The sequence below is a fragment of the Nelusetta ayraudi genome, unplaced genomic scaffold (genome assembly GCF_046127955.1).
Source record: "Nelusetta ayraudi isolate G7.1 ecotype Tasmania unplaced genomic scaffold, CSIRO-AGI_Nayr_v1 ptg000070l, whole genome shotgun sequence".
Lineage (NCBI taxonomy): Eukaryota > Metazoa > Chordata > Actinopteri > Tetraodontiformes > Monacanthidae > Nelusetta > Nelusetta ayraudi.
The window spans coordinates 145001-161724 of NW_027466120.1; the positions used below are offsets into that span (position 1 = coordinate 145001).

At 43.3% G+C, this 16724-nt stretch overlaps 3 protein-coding genes across 5 annotated transcripts; all 3 read left to right on the forward strand.

Moving 5' to 3' along the window:
• Nucleotides 1-3064: 3064 nt before the first annotated feature.
• On the forward strand, nt 3065-4960 carry LOC142898651 (uncharacterized). Its single transcript, XM_076041700.1, has 2 exons — nt 3065-4097; nt 4197-4960. The coding sequence occupies exons 1-2, from the start codon at nt 3689-3691 to the stop codon at nt 4469-4471; spliced, it is 684 nt and encodes a 227-aa protein (XP_075897815.1). The 5' UTR covers nt 3065-3688; the 3' UTR covers nt 4472-4960.
• Nucleotides 4961-6141: 1181 nt separating this feature from the next.
• csad (cysteine sulfinic acid decarboxylase) lies at nt 6142-12380 on the forward strand. Of its 2 annotated transcripts, none has more exons than XM_076041695.1 (15): nt 6142-6351; nt 6417-6562; nt 6659-6785; nt 6862-6952; nt 7047-7269; nt 7371-7450; nt 7874-7928; nt 8107-8223; nt 8332-8396; nt 8503-8584; nt 8678-8877; nt 9030-9081; nt 9175-9264; nt 9466-10843; nt 12261-12380. In XM_076041695.1, exons 1-14 carry the CDS (start codon nt 6333-6335, stop codon nt 9637-9639), a joined length of 1521 nt encoding a protein of 506 aa, XP_075897810.1. In that variant the 5' UTR covers nt 6142-6332; the 3' UTR covers nt 9640-10843; nt 12261-12380. The 2 variants fall into 2 exon arrangements, with proteins under 2 accessions (XP_075897810.1, XP_075897811.1); XM_076041696.1 differs by having other exon boundaries at nt 6420-6562.
• On the forward strand, nt 10706-16071 carry znf740b (zinc finger protein 740b). 2 transcript variants are annotated; one of them, XM_076041699.1, is made up of 6 exons: nt 10706-10843; nt 12580-12807; nt 13040-13168; nt 13262-13391; nt 13598-13716; nt 13820-16071. In XM_076041699.1, the coding sequence occupies exons 2-6, from the start codon at nt 12616-12618 to the stop codon at nt 13967-13969; spliced, it is 720 nt and encodes a 239-aa protein (XP_075897814.1). In that variant the 5' UTR covers nt 10706-10843; nt 12580-12615; the 3' UTR covers nt 13970-16071. The 2 variants fall into 2 exon arrangements, with proteins under 2 accessions (XP_075897814.1, XP_075897813.1); XM_076041698.1 differs by lacking the exon at nt 10706-10843 and adding an exon at nt 12275-12414.
• The last annotated feature ends 653 nt before the right edge of the window (nt 16072-16724 follow it).

Below are 16724 nucleotides of genomic sequence, written 5' to 3' on the forward strand. Positions count from 1 at the left end.
CTGTTGTTTTCTGCTCAGGTCTGTCATGTCAGTGTTCTTTTACCTGACAGAAGGCTGAGCAGCAGCAGCAGATGTTACTAGAGAGCCTCTGTTCCTCTTATGATCGCACACTCTCCTTCTCTTGCACACACACACACACACACTCTCACACACACACACACACACGCTCTTCTTCTTTAGCCATCAGTGTTTTTTTTTTCTCTTGCAGATCCGCCTCTGCTTTAGAGGTCCCACATCATGCAAAATTCATTTTAACAATGTTGTTTCAAACAATCATACGCGTGTCTGTCCTGTGGAGAAACACCCACTTTTCCTGCTCCACTGGAGGAGAGCAGTGTGAAAAACAGATCCACGAACGGGTCCTCTGATGATGCATTGAAGATGTGTCTTTGCTTGCAGACTTCTGAAGCCTCTCCACTCACTGGAGATGTGAAGGTGCTGGGGAAGTCCACGTGCACCCCTCACCCCCACCCCACTCCACAGCCAACACCCACTCCTGGACGCAAACACCGACTTGAATTATTTACTCCTCTGTTTGAGCTAATGGAGCCACCAATTACATTATGGGCTCAGGTCCTCCACAAACTTTCCCATAATGAAAAAGAGCTTCATATATATTTTATCTATACGCGTAGACTGTGGGCTGCTAAAGTGGCAGCAGTTGCTTGTCCGCACTGTGGCTCAGCAAATATGTGATCCGAGGTTCACCGTCTTCGCCTCTTTGCTCTCTTTCCTTCTGCACTTCAGCTCTCCTCTGCATGAAACTGAAGCTCTCTGTCTCTGGCGAGCGTGTCCACTCAAGCGTGACAGCTTCCTTTCCCCTGGCCACTGCCTGGCCGCGCGGCCCCATTCCCTCTCGTTGCTGCTGCAGCCGCGTCTCTTTTTAACCTCCCTCTGCCCGATCGGTGGCCCTGCTCCCGCGCCGTTTCTCCTTCCGTCATCTTGGCCTTTCATATGTAATGCATGTTAAACAAACACACATGTCAGAGTGACTCAAAGGCCCCGTGGTCCCCTTGCTTGCTTGAGCTGCATCAGGCCTGAGAAGCAGGAGATGGTGGAGGGCTGGCCACGTCTCAGGGGCCCCTGCTGAACTGTAGCCGTCCACACAGGATGGAAGTTAACAAGCCATAGATGTTTCTTGACTGTAATGTTGTATCTCCCATTTTGTGTTGTTGTTTTTTCTCTATGGACAAACTTGCAAAACTCCTCTATCGCGTATTGTTTTGGTGTGTATATGCCCTGAATGCTAACCCAACGTGTGTTTCAGTGTGCTGAGGACTGGCAGACATGAGTCGTGTCCCCTTGTCTATTACTTTACACGTCAATCTAATTTGTCTGTGAAACCATGAAGGGGATAAACTGCTAACTTTGGCTCGCTCTGAAGCGTATACAGGCTTTTAAAGAAATTGCACACGCGTGCGCGCGCACACACGTGCACTCATGTTGGAAATTCTAATTTTCCAGGTGCGGAGGTCTGTGGAATAGAGCCAGAGACACTCGTGAGGAAGCTGCATTATTCTCCATCAGCACTGTGAGGCGTCTGTATTATTATACCATCCACCACTAGTGTGCACATACAAGTGGAGTTTAGGACTTGACAGAGGGTGCTTGGGGGCATGGTGAGCACAAGGGTTTGAGTGGGACCATGCTTTATCAGCGGCAAACAGTGAGTTCATTTTCATATTCCTCGCAGCATGCACTCCCTTTTGTGTTGCAGTGATACGGCGAGAGATTACTAAGTGCACCTTTCAGGGACACATTATACTGCGTTCAGAGTTGAAAGTTACCCTCAGCGTCAACATGTGTTTTTCTTTAAGGACTGCTCCAAGCCAGTTCACTGCTTTTCAGCTTTCCAGGCGCCTTCAGAGTGAATGTTCCCACAATCAAGTCTGAAAATTGTGCTAATTTATTTATTGCTTAAGACTCCAGAAGCATACGGAGGTGGATAGACTGTGTCCTCCGGTGCTGCCCAGTAAAGCCCACAAGGGTGGCTCAGAATACGTGAGAAGAACCAATGATGCTCCTTCCCCTGTCTGTCAGACCACAGTCACCAGACAGCTAATATACACAGTGGCTCATTCCCAGTGTGTGTGGATAAGGAGAGTTAAGGGGGCTTTTCCTCTCAGGCAAAGCAAATATCTGTCCAGGAATAACATATTGATTTGCTATTTCTAAAACAAAGACAAGCACAAAGTAGTCGTCTTACCTGTGTTCCCCCCCCCAAAAAAAAAAAAAACTGTATGGATTCCTGTTTTCAGCACCGCACGGAATATGCTTCAGCAACTTTAAGGCACCTGCATGTACATATTTTATTCTACAAACTTTATATTCTATAGCGTTCATGTAGCCCATCTATTTGTTCCCAGACAAACCAATTAAAAAATATACGTTCCAGACCAAAAAACAATGTTTTGTTGCGCATAGCATTATGACTGGTTGTGCCCAGGCATAATCAAGCCACAAAATAAATAAATAAATAAATAAATAAAGTAAAATAAATGTACAGAACAGCTCTCTGACCACCTGGGGGCAAAGTGAGGCAGCTGTTGATCACTCCGAGCTCCAGCCAGACATTTAAAAGGAATGAGGACTCAGCAGTCTGCAGCCGGGAGGTATAAACAGTGTACTCTCTATATAAAAGTGTTTTTAAGAGATTGTGAATCACTGCAGCCACAAGAGGTCCTGCATCATTCAGCCATGAAAGTGCCTAAAAATATTAGGCTGAAGGGTCCAGTATTATGCAAAACAGGCTGAAGGAAAAAAAAAATGCAAACTTGAACACAAACAAAAGACAAGAACTCCCCCCTTGGATTCCGCCTGGCGGAGATAATAACAAATAACAGTAGCTACTACGGCTCGATAAAACTGAATTCTACATTGTGCAACAATGGAGGACGCGTTTCCCAGACACGTCGCTGCAGTTCAGTCATCCGTCCGCTGGGTGGCAGAAACACCGGAAGAAACGATGCCGTGTCCTTTGTGCAGAGAAAATAGTTTCAGTTTGAGGACTTCAGACGACTCCTCGCCCGAATTCAACAGTAAGCCGTGACTACGTTGTTATTAATAGCATGGTATTTAAATGTTTAAGGTTTTTTTCGTGATACTATATTTGCACAAATGGGTTGAAACAGAACCTCCAGGCGCACGCTTACGTCGCAGTGCATGTATATGATATGCATTGCATCGCATTGCATTGCATATACACACCGAAGATGAGGATCATCTCTTGTTATTATCCAGTTTACAGTCTGAATTCAGCAAACGAAAACTTATAAATATGAAGGAGTTAACATAAGAAATGAGTCATCTTTCATTTTTAAAGTTTATAATACATGAACAAAAGAGACGAGAATAACGAATAATCACATTTGCAATCGTTTGAGTAAAAAATAAATGGCAGCATTTATCTAATAACTTGACATACTACTGCAAGTAGTAAAATGACTTGATTTCTTCCATTTCTGACTAAATGATACAGCATTTACCTTCATTCCAGCAGCCTGAAATGTAACTTGTTTGTTTTGAATTTTATTGATTTTAATTTAATGTGAATTTATCAGTCAGAGCACTAAAAAATGTTGAGTCAAAAGCATCTAAACGTGAACTGCGATTGGTCTGCTGCGTAATCAACCTACCCTATTTTATTTCGCTCTTGACCACCTTTGGCCAACATGAGTGACATCCAGTCATGACAGAGGAATCAGACCCCAACACCAGGCTCCTCAGAACCCAGAAGGTCCGGCTCATAGACATCCTCAGTGCTGATGCAGACTTTGTCCTGCAGCACGCCCACTCTCGCCATCTGCTCTCCCGTCCCGGCTACCAGCAGGTGAAAGCATGCCATACTCCTACTGAGAAAGTGACAGACTTGCTGGATCATATCATCCAGCGGGGGCCTAAGCCAGCACAGGGTTTTTTGGAACTACTGAAGGACAAGGACCTGCAGGAAACCTTTCCAAGACTGAATGAATTGCAAGAGCAAGAAACGTGGAGGAGAGCAGAAGAAACACTGAGAAAAAGACCGCAGAAGAGAAGAAAAAGAAGAAAAACAGCAGATTCGGAGGAGGAAATTCCACCAAAAGTGAACCGCAGTAGTGGTGAGTTACAGTGCATTTATGCACACTTTGATAGATAGATACATGGATACGTAGTTGACAAAACATTGTTTACTTAATTGATCTCTGTCTCGCTGAAAGGCCCATCTTTAGTGAAGGAGAAGCAGCTGATGAGTGTGGCCCGTGTCATCGGTCGATCTTGGAAGGAGATCGGCAGAATGGCCCTCAACATCCCATCTGTGAAGCTGGAGCATATCGAGGAGGACAATTCACTCCACGTGGAGCGGGTGTTTGCTATGCTGCGCTGCTGGTGTGCCCAGCAGAGGGAGAAGGCCACCGCTGCCAACCTGCACTCCCTACTCTGTCAGGAAGACTGGAACATCGGCGACATTAAATTCCTGGTAGACAGTGACTGAGGCTGGCAGTGTTTGGTACCGTGGCAAGGCGCAGAGGGCCCCGGGCGGGCTTCGAACCCCAGACTCTCCCCACATGCGCGCTTAACCATTCGGCCAAAGGGATCTCCCCTTGGCCCAGTAGCCAGGGCGCATGATCAATTGGAGGCATAGTGACAGGACCGCCGCTGTCACAGTACCACCTCAGGTATTGGAACTGGAAAAAAGAACTTCTTCGATGCTTTGCTGCTCTTGAGGGGTTTTTTTTTTCCACCAAAGTAGCATTTAGCAATGATGAGAAAATACCTTTGAGCCACTAGTGGGACAAAGGGCACACTGTTTTATTGTTTTAAAATGTAGTCTTTATTCAAGCAGACCAAAATCAAAAACACATTTCATTTTTTTTAATGTGATTTTAATTAAAATGGTATATCTGTTTTAAGTTGTACGTATGTGTTTATGTTTCATTTTGTTTACCTAAATATGTAATTAAAAAAAAACTATTGAATGTGACCGGAGTACGAATTCTTTTTGGACGCAAAAACAAGCATGCGGTGCTACATATTCTGCGAGAGGACAGCAAAAACGAGCAGTCTGCACAAGACTTTTATTCAAATGCTCAAAGTCACACACACAATGACTCAGGATCTCTGTGTATGTTAAGGGGTTTCATTCCTTTCATTCACAGCACAGATTTTTGGACTACATGCCATGTAACAGGCACCTTCGGCTGAAATGTGGCATAGAAAAACCTACGGGCTCCAAACAGCACCATGAATGCTTTGCCACATGATTTGGCACAGTAATACTTGGCAACATGTTGTTTGTAACTGCATAAATAGCATTGGAGTCAATTATAAACACAGGTCATGTCATGCTTAAAAAGGTCAATGGGACTTCCTCATCTGGATGACTTCTGTAGATGATTAACATTTGGGCAAAAACTGACAGCATTTAAATAAACAAAGAATATTAATTATAAAAAAAAACTTCAATAAGGACGTAAATTAATCAGCGGTATCTATCTAAAACGAGGTAACAAAAATCGTTTAAATTGAAATTAAATAAAATAAAGTTTTTAAAGGCTACGTGTACAAGCAACTTCAAGTACATTAGGAACATTAGGAAATACATTAGGAATTTCCTAACTAAAGGAAACTTTCTGAGAATCTCCTGGTGACAAAACATTACATGAAGACACACCTTTTTATATAGTTCCATTTCTCTGCTCTTCATCTCCTCCTCTATCTTTCCTCTGCACTTGACCGATAAGTCCTTCATGCAACATTGCGGGCCGTCAACCGACCCCACAGCGCAGTGCACATGCACACTTGGCCAGCAGAGGTCTGCATTTAGAGAGGACAGGCAGTAGGAGTCACAGCACCTGAGTACTCACTGTGTGTGTTCTTTGTGTAATGTACAATGCTGTGATTTTTGTAAAACACCTTAATATATGAACAATCACTCACACATTATGTTTGGGTCCCATTATCTTGGTTTCTGTTGGGAACTTTGCACCCACCTTACAACACTGACAACCAACAGTCTCTTGATGTACAGGTGCCAATGTTGTTTTTGTAAAAATTTTAGATTAAATTGTCTCTACATAGTCCTTTCACTTGTTATACATTTGTTATTCTATAATCTCATTTGTAATTGGCTTCTGTTTTGCATGTGCAGCCCACTGAAGGTTTCTTTTAAGCTATAATAAACTTTGACTTGACTTTGATTGGATTCATGGGCCTGTCTTCCTCACCTACAGTAAAACCTTGCTTCTTAGACATTGCATAACTCTCCGGATCAAAGGTTAACTACAACTACCCTCTGTTGCAGCTTTGCGCTTTTTCCTGCTGTCTTTTCTGGCTGCTTTCAGAGGGGCACAAGAATGGAAAACACAACTTCACGTAAGTATGTGCGTTTTCAAAAATAACGTGCGCCGTCTTCATGCGTTTAACTGTTCTGACCTCAGCAGACAGGCAGCCAGAGGAACCGACCTGCCTTCAAGACCTGAGTAAACCTCTTATTGATCACGCGGAGGGGCAACTCTTCTTGAACGAAGCCTTTAAAATCATTGTGGAGGAGGTCCTTTGCAATGGCACAGATGTCAATCATAAGGTCTGGGGGGGGTGGGGGAAAGCCTGCAATCACAATAGCCTCTCAAATGTCTCCACGACGCAAGCGTGTCGCTGAACGCAGCTTTTCTTCTTGCAGGTTTGTGAGTGGAAGGAGCCAAATGATCTGGCTCAGCTGTTGGACCTGGCACTGAGAGAGGTGGGAGAGCCGCAACATCAGGTGCTTCAGCGAGTGAAAGATGTCGCCAAGTACAGCGTCAAGACAAGTGAGGCTGAGTGCAGGTGGCACATTTGAACCGATTGAATGCCGCACACTTACGACAAGACACACTTTTGTTTCAGGTCACCCACGTTTTTTTAATCAGCAGTATGGCGGGGTCGACTATCATGCCTTGGCTGGAAGATTTCTCAGTGAAGCCCTCAACACTAACCTGTGAGGCTGGAAAAGTATTGCTTTTCATTCACTGTTTTGACCCCCTACTAAAAAAAATGATAATAATCAAAGAGTAACAATGTGTGTGTCTCAGTTTCACCTACGAGGTGGCCCCAGTGTTTGTGTTGATGGAGGCTGAGGTTCTGAAAGGGTTGCGGCAGCTGGTTGGCTGGGCAGAGGGCGACGGGCTGTTCTGTCCTGGGGGGTCAACCTCCAACATGTATGCAATGAACCTGGCACGCTACCAGATGTTCCCAGATGTGAAAAGTCGAGGGCTGTGGAACCTCCCTCGACTTACCGTTTTCACATCTTCACAGGTAAACAACATTTGCCAAATACTGCCTATCTGAAGGACGCAGCTCCCCTTGAAAAATGTTCAGAGATTTTTTTGTTTGTTTCTATCCTTATGTCCTCCCAGAGCCATTACTCTGTGCAGAAAGGGGCGGCCTTTCTAGGCATTGGGACGGACAACGTCATCGTTGTGAAAGTGGATGATGGGTAGTGTGTCACTTGTCATTACTAGAGATAAAACTACAGCTTAAAACTGTCGGTAAAGAAAGCACAGACAAACTTTAATAGAGCAATGATATGTTAACAGATAATCATCAGAGTCTTGAGCACCTTTACCACCGGTGCGTATGTTTGATTACAAAGGAAGTGCAAAATACATTGAAAATAAAACTTTATCAGTCTGATATAGTACAAATTTTAATCACTAGTTTAACAATTTTAAAATTATTTGTGTGTTTTTTTTACCGTGTCACTGTGATATCGCTGGTGTTTTTTAAAACACAAGCAATGGACAATATAAAAAGGTGTTTTCTTTACCATGGATAACTGTAGCCTGTATCTTCAGTGTATTTAATTGCAGAGTTCCTCCTTACATATGTCGTCTAATTTATTCTAACATGTGCACTCTAGAGGCCGTATGATTGCAGAGGACTTGGATGAAAAGATAAAGCTGTCAAAATCTGAGGTGAGTTAACTCACCCCCACTTGCGTAACGCAAACATATGCAACTCTCTCTGCAAATCATTTCTTCTAGTTTTCTGAGGGCAAGAGTAGTGTGTTTTGTCCCTGCAGTGGTGGCTATAAAAACACGTCCGTCATGACCCTGTGAGATAGCATCCTCACCTCATTCCCTGTTTTGTCAGGGTGCCGTGCCGTTTCTTGTTAGCTGCACATCCGGGTCCACAGTGCAGGGTGCCTTCGACCCGCTGGACCGCATTGCAGATGTTTGTGAGAAACACAACCTGTGGATGCATGTTGACGTGAGTCATTCATGCGGAGGACGCAGTTTTCCTCAGTTTGCATTTGGTCTGTGATAAAAAAAAATTAAAAAAAAAGAGAGAGAGATAGGAAAAAGTCTTGTTTTTCAGGCTGCCTGGGGAGGGAGTGTGCTTGTTTCCAAGCAACACAGACATCTGATGAAAGGGGTTGAAAGGTGCAGACATGGGTGCCAGACACGTGTATTATTTTAATGTTAAGATAGCAAACATATTGGCTGTTGAAGAGTCAGTGTAACTGACTGCCATTGTGTTCATATCAAGGGCTAATTCCGTCGCCTGGAACCCACACAAGATGCTGGTGGCTGGCCTGCAGTGTTCCATCCTGCTGCTGAGAGACACCACGGTTTGGATTCCTAGATTCAGAAACTACAAACACATCTTTTTTGTTTTTTGTTGCTTCATAAAAATATTTGACAGGCCTTTTCTTTCTCCTTAGAACTTGTTAAAGCGATGTCACAGTGCCAGCGCCACCTACCTATTCCAGCAAGACAAATTCTACGACACTAATCTGGACATCGGCGACAAGTCGGTGCAGTGCAGTCGCAAGGTAGACTGTCTGAAGTTGTGGTTGATGTGGAAAGCCGTCGGCACGCTGGGCTTAGCGGAGCGTGTGGACAGAGCCTTCCTTCATGTGAGGTGCGTGACAAGCAAGTAGATATGTAGTGTGATATGTAGTGCGTATCAGCTCAAGTGTTATTTATTATTTTTGATATTGCTTTCAATACTGAATGGTCGGGAACAATAAATGTCTTCTAAATTAAAATAAAAAACATGAAACTGTCCTGCAGATATTTGCTGGAGCAGATGGAGAAACGAGAGGGGTTCCATCTTTTGTGGAAGGTGAGGCAGTGCTTAAAACATTCTGAAGGTGAATCGATTTTTCCTCTGCAATATCTTATTAAGTAATATCTGATTCGGACTGTTCTCATACAGCCGGACTTTGTGAATGTGTGCTTCTGGTTCATACCACCAAGTATGAGGGGGAAGGAAGAAAATGCAGATGACTGGGAAAAACTGGCAAAAGTGAGTTTCAGTCCATGGAATATGATATCATCATCAAGTTCTTTTAATGTTGCACAAACACACTGGTACTAACTGTAGTTAGTACTAGTGCAGTTTGCAGTATAAATGTTTCACTAGGCCCTAAGCTTTAGGTACTCTGAATTTGACACTCATCTCACTCATCTTCTTGTTTGTTTGTTTTGTTTGTTTGTCCTGTAAAAGGTTGCTCCAATCATCAAGGAGCGCATGGTGAAGAGTGGCACTATGATGGTCGGGTACCAGCCCCTCGGAGACAAAGTCAACTTTTTCCGTGTGGTTGTATTTTCTCCACTGGTCACCCAGAAGGATGTTGACTTCTTTCTTGATGAAATTGAAAGGCTGGGAAATGATTTGTGAGTTTAAGAAAAGGATTTGAAACGTAATGTCTAAATCAGGGGTGTCAAGGCCCGCGGGCTGGATCAGGCCCACGAACTGGGTTTTTCCAGGCCGCGAGATGATTTTGCAAAGTATAAAAACGAGCTGCAATTTTTCGATCAAAGAAACCGCCTTCCTAAACGTGTCCATGTGATGTTTTATTATTGTTTCTGCTATGCAAACAAACTTAATACTACCTGCTTAATGCTACCCTCATTGCCCCAAAATGTCTCTGTCGAAACAGAGATGCAGAGTGCTCAAAGAACACAAACAAAGTAAAAGAAAGAAAACAACTGGAACTTGTTATTTTCATGTTATTATTACCATACCATGACTTTACTGGTCTGGCTCGCTTTGGGAACAGATTTTTCCTCTACGTGGACAGTGAACTAAAATGAGTTTGACAGCCCTGGTCTAAATGTTGTACCACCAAATGGAACACACATTGTCGAGAAGATATGGTAAGATTATAAAGTTGGGTGTGGTATGGAAATGTGACCGCAATAACCTCAAATGTGTTATAACACATGTTTGTTGGTATGTTTGATCTGGAGAGTGTGTTTTATTATCCTTTGTCTAAGAACCGTAGAGTTAGATGTTATCATAATCTCAACAATATGACCAATAAAAACTGAACATTCACCACCTAGTTGTTGTATGTTTACTGCAACATGAATTCTAAAGGCCCCATAGTTAGATACATATTACCATCAGAAAACTGTAGGTATTTTTCAATGGCTTGCTCTCCAAACATCACACTGACTGTGCGGGAGAAGAAGACAAAATCCTGTGTCATTTTCTTTTTCTTTTTTTTTTTTTTTCGTCCACCTCAAAGTTGAATTATGCAGTGTGTACCAATCCATTGTGAGTCTTCAACATTGAAACCAGCACACTGTGATGCACAGAGACGACTCTACATCGCATATGACGAGTAGAGGACCGGTTTCAATTTTGCTTGGATTATTTTTCAAAGTTTTATTACATATACAACCGGGGTCGAGCTCCCTCGCTATTATGGGAGCAGAAGTGGACCAGTCCACATTGGTCAGGTGACAGGGCGCCTGCCCAATCCCCGCACTCCCCGGTGAGAACTTCCGGTGGCGTTTCCTGTCAGTGTTTGTAAACTGAGAAAAAAAATTGGAAGTGCTACAAGAAATATTAATCCGCCAAACTCTTAAAATTAAAGGTAAGATGGTGATACCAAGGGGTGTTTCTTCTCCGAGCTCTAAAGCTTGTTTTTCGTCGCCTCTCGTCTGTTTGACGCAGCTGCGAGTGAGCGGGATGTAGCTGTGTGTTCGGCGCGGAGCCTGCACACCCTTGCCTGCCTGCCTGCCTGCCTGCCTGGCTGTTGTTGTGTTGTCTGGGGCAGGGGGTGGGGGTTCAATCACACAAGAGTTGTCCCATAACCAAAACTGCAGCTTAGCGACCACTTCGGCTTATACGAGTCGTTTCACGATGTTATATCGTTATTCTAGCACGAACGTTCCCAAAGAACGTATTGGTGGAGAGAAACGCAGTCGATGTGTTTCGAACGACGCCGAAAAAATTTCAGCGGGGAGTCCGGCGCATTTGGGAGTCAGCCGTTAGCTAGCTACTGCTAGCTTTAAACTACATTTTGCGATAAAATAGATGCAATGGTTGCTGTTTACAGATCACATGCTCACCTTCAAAACACGTCGCAGTTGATCGAACGCGATTTCTTACATTCCCTTTTTTTTAATGAATAATAATTAGGATTAATTGCTCTCGCGCTCTCTATTCATATTAGCTATCTATTTAACGCTAACGCGAGATGCTACAGTATGCCTAATGCTAGATGTGGCTTTCTTTAACAGTCGGGTGGAAATTCACGTCGTTGTTTAAGTGATTTTCTGTCTCAAAGTTAGTTTCCCAAATCAAATTGAATTGAAAATCAATTGAATCGCTTTGGGGCGCGGGAGATTATATTATTTAGTTATTGACGTCCGTTCATTTACCTGACTGAAGCACCCCTGTTACCCCTTTTGTCTGAAACAACATGGGGCATCAGGCTGGTTCGGATTTTAATGACTGCAAACTTGCTTCACTGTCATTTACACTTCTGCTCTAACCGGATTATCAACAAACGTCATTTGATTTCCACGAGGCTATTTAGACGTGTTTGCACTTGCTTGTACTTTGTTGATTTTTTTTTTAATACAACTCAATTGTTAATATATTGTGCAGCCCTGACCCGAGTGTGTGTTAGACTGATACAGTGGTGCACATTCCTCTCTCAGAGGGAATCCACTGCACCAGTTTAGCAAGTTTTTCACTTCTCATATGACGCAAATATTTAAACACTGTCTACCATGTCTTTGGAAGCATATGTTGCATTGGGTTTTTTTTTAGGGTTTTTTTTTTTTATGTTTGTTTGTTTTTGCATTGGTTTGTCTCATTGCTTTATGTTCATGCCTAAATCCTTGGCTCACTCATTTACTACGGACTCAGCATTCACCAAACCATTGGGGAATTTATGCCTGACATTAACTCCACACATCTGGTCCAGAATTGGTGATTTTGGTCTGGTTTCCCAGCTTCTAGTTTGCAGATGTAAAAATGTTTCACTGTCACTTCACTTTCAGGCTTTGGCCCCTGATGATTTGGGTGGGTTTGGTCTCTTCTGTTATTCCCTAATCCTGACTGAAGCACCCCCCGTTCCCCCCCAAACACACACGCATTCAAACAACGGCGATGACACACCATTCCAACAACTCTGTTCGAGACCATATGAAATGGGTCAGTGGAAGTCTCCTCATCTCCAGAATCACAGCCATGATGCCAGTGCATTTCTCTGTTCCTCCCATTATTCAGCCCCGCTCTCCCTCCCCTAACTCCTTGCCTGTGTGAGGAGTCCCACAAGGCCCCTCTTATACTTCCCTGACATGCGGTTTGTTTTGCCAGGCTGGGTTGCTGGGCTGCGAGGCAGTGTTGTCTAGCATGGCCCTCATGCAAGCCAACAACATCCCGGGCCAGAAGAGGATGTCATCACAGCTGGGTCAAGGTCACAGGGCCAGTTCTGAGGGCCACCACACGCAGCATGGCCACAGCCACCACGGTCACCAGTCCCATCATGGACAACCCCACCACAGCCACATGGGCCATGCATCTACTGGGACCTGTCCACCCCTGGTAAGATCATTTGGAGAAGACTATTGAGGAGAATCCATTGACTTTTGGTCGCAAAATGACGCCAAAAGGGTGAATACATGTATCTTTTACAGATTAAGATTGTGTGCACCTACTACAATTTATCCTAGAAAAAAACTTTCAGTTCCAAATTGATCAAAATGGGATCTGATTGTGTTCTGGGTTTACAAATGACCTGCGGCGCATCCTCTTGTTTTTCTATTTCTCTTAACAGTTGATCAGAAAAGACGGAGATTATCACTCATCCCGGCTACTGGATGGGAAGGACATTCAGGCAAACCAGAATATGCAACCTAAAAAGAAGCACAAAAAATCATCCCACAAAGTCAAGGAAAAGGTGGAGGTAGGGATTATTGCATGGCTGTCTTTGTTGCTTTTAAACAAACAAACCCGGATCCATTTCAGATGAATATTTTCTTTTTCTTTTCGTTTAAAGCACATACTTCCACCGATGGACATGGATGATGACCTTTCCTTGAAAGTCCAGAAGAATTTCATCTGTGACCACTGCTACGGCGCTTTCAGGAGCAGCTACCACCTCAAGCGGCACATACTCACACATACAGGTGAGGCCCGTTAGTCTCTAGGGCTGCAATCAAAGACGATGCGCACAATTCATTTTCAGTCATTTGAAGGCTAACATTTGTTCAGCAAGTCCATTAAGAAGAGTTTTAAAGTAATTCTGCTCTCTTCAGTGCGTTGTTCACACCTCTGTGACATTTTGTGAATCTAAAATGCATTTTTAATTCTTTTGAATTTGATTCTGACTTAGGAGAAAAGCCATTTGCCTGCGATGCATGTGACATGCGCTTCATCCAGCGCTACCACCTGGACCGACACAAGAGGGTGCACAGCGGAGAGAAGCCGTACCAGTGTGATCGCTGCCATCAGGTTAGGAAGACATTCTTTCATTACAGCTGCCAGAGACGATGACTAAACCCCGAGTTCTGTGCCGCCGGCTAAACACCCACACTTTTCTCTGTCTGCGACCCAGAACTTCTCACGGACAGACCGGCTGCTGAGACACCGGCGGCTATGTACAGTTGGGGTGAGCAAAGAGGAAAACCAGTACTCACAGGATACACCTGCCCATACTGCTTCCTGGAGCCCCCTACAGCCTTCCAACAACCGTCTGACTGTCTGACACTCGGCTTCCCACAGAGACCCTGGAGGTAGCAGCAGGTTGCAGCTCCGTGGGCTGACGCCGCACATTAGAGCTCAACATTACTGCAGACAACTTAGCCCAAACGCTACCAAAACTTTAGTTTTCTCTCATCAGCTCCTGTTGTGACACGGGATTTTTGTATTTTATTTTGTGTCTTTTTTTTCTTTTTCTTTTTTTTCTTTTTTTTCTTTTTTTATCTGCTGTAACATTGGTTAGGAAAAGCAAATGGGACGGACAAAGCACTGGACACCTGGTCGTGGTGTTACTGCAATAACAGAGTGAAAAGGCACCTGGTTTTATCTGCTGTGAGGGGACTGACTGACTGAACAGAGTGTGACTGCATGGTAATGCAGCACCTTCTTAGATGTCACGTACCAGCCACTGCTGTTAAAGCGAACAATCACAAGAGACTTGTGCTCCACGGTCACGTAAGCTAGTAATTAGCCTCCTATCTAAAACTGTTGGTGTTGTGTTTGTAAACATGTCTGGTATCAAAACTAAAACCTTTGGATTTCTGACCTAAACGTGGAAGAAACCCATTAGATGTGACATTTAAAAACTAGTCATCCTTTTTTTTTAAAAGTCATATTCAAGCCTTCATTTTAATCCAAAAGTCTTAAATCCAAAATCCCCCCCCCCCCCACAAGCTATTTATCCAGTATCAGCCAGTCAGTGATCTCTGAAAACACTAAATGTTGTCACACTCTTTTGTTCATGCAGACCTGATAGTATTAATTTAGCTTTTTAGAAGATCTTTGACCACACATTTTGAGGGGTTTTAGAAGTGACAGTAAAAGGAGCTAGATGGTTTTGTTTTAAAGAAAAAGTCATTTTTTTATGTTTTCTGGAGTGCTCATGTAATAGTTCTCATCACTTTGAAGGGTTTAGTCACCAAGAATTGAAACTTGACAAATTTATTATCTTCCCATGTTGATGACCTCCCTGGTGACAGTCTTTAAATCTACACACCCATATTCTGGAGTTTCCTGGAGGGAAATGACTCCACTCGATTTGCTGCAATGGAAGCCTAGAAGTATATTGACCTCACTGGAGATGGCCACCAGAACCTTCATCAGCATGGTGTTGAGTACTAAATGTGTGAAATTTCAATTTAGGGTGAAATGTCCCTTTGAAATCATTGCTTAAATGTCTCTCCATTTATTGAAAAGACCTTCTGTCCTTTTTTTTTTCTCTCCATACTCTTTTGTACTGTTAGATTCCTCTGAACATTAAAAGCATTAGTGTGAGTGGGACTGAGGCAGTGTGATGTCTGAAGGTTTAACTCTGCGTTTCCCCCCAACAGTCCCCACCAGTCCAGACACTTCAGTGTACAAACAGCCCTCTCGGGCTCTCCTCCGTCTCGACCTGCTTGAATGTTACCCGAACACAGTGCCATCTCATTTCACCTCCACTTCCTCCACCAGCATCTTCAGTGAAGGTGCCAAATTGTACACAGGGGGAGGGGTTTATGGTCCCAGCGGGGGCTTTTGTTTCACGTCGGTTCGCACTGTGTCGGACTGAGAGATGTTGGCAGCGAAACGCGACTGTAAACACTGGCCCGATGATGTTAGCGCTCACTCGTAGACGGGTTTTATTGTAGACTGGTACTTCGGTTTCTGTCAGAGTTTTAGATTGTTTTGAGCGATTTTTGGGGCCCATCACTGACTTTATATGAAGTTAATATATATACAGTATATATATTTGAACTGTTTTAGGTGTAGAGAATAGTATGTACTGGACCTAAGCTCCAAGAGAAAATCAAAGTTATCCTTTGTATAGTGATTTTCTTACGACAGCTGATTTGTGTAGCAAGTCGACCCTCAACTTGCTTATCGGAAGTATGAGCTGCTCTTTCATCAGCAGCCTTCATTAGCGTACTTTGGGTTTCATTTGCATGTATTTGTCAGAGGATCTTGTGATACTTTTGTTTTGGTAAAGACTATTTTGTGAGTCCCCTCGTTTTGTTCATTTCAGGGGGAAAGTGGTATCGATTTCAGCTCAGTCAGTCATGCTGTGCTATGGAATGTGTGATGGACGTTTAGGGCCCCATGTCTCAATAAAGCTGTCACACTTTTAGACAAGTTCTCACTGTTTGCATCGTCTATAGCATCCGTCCTTATTGTTAGATCCAAATTTGACTTTTCCTTTACTCTATGTAGAAAGAATCTTGCCCGTAACGTCAGTATGTTCTCATAAGTTAGGAAAAAGTACTTCAAAAGAACCATTTTTTGTCAAAGAATAAGAAAATAAATGCATTTACCGACGCCGGCCTAGTTTCTCCATGTACTGTGTGCAGTGTGTCAACTGTGCCAGCAGATGGCATCGACGACCATGCAAATCTTTAGCAAAGTCTGCGCTGAACTCTTCTTTATGACTGTAACTGCTTATGCCCAGATTTAACAATCATAGCCATAATCAATATGTTGTGCCTCAAGCAAGAATATCTCCAGGAAAACCATTAGATCCATAACAGAAACATCATGCAGGTAAAAGGCGCATTTAGTTTTAAATTTTTATCAAATTGCTCTGTAATTTATCAAATTGCTCTTTCACTTCAAATAGCTTCACATTTTAGCAGCTTTGCTTTGCTATTGTTTGAAAAGGTGAGATTTTATACTACTGACACTACTAGAAGGTGAAAGCAGGAATAAGAAAAAAAATATGTATCCTTGTAAAGTGTAGCCGACGGATCAGATTTTCAGGAAAAACCAAATTGATTATTTGTCATTGACGA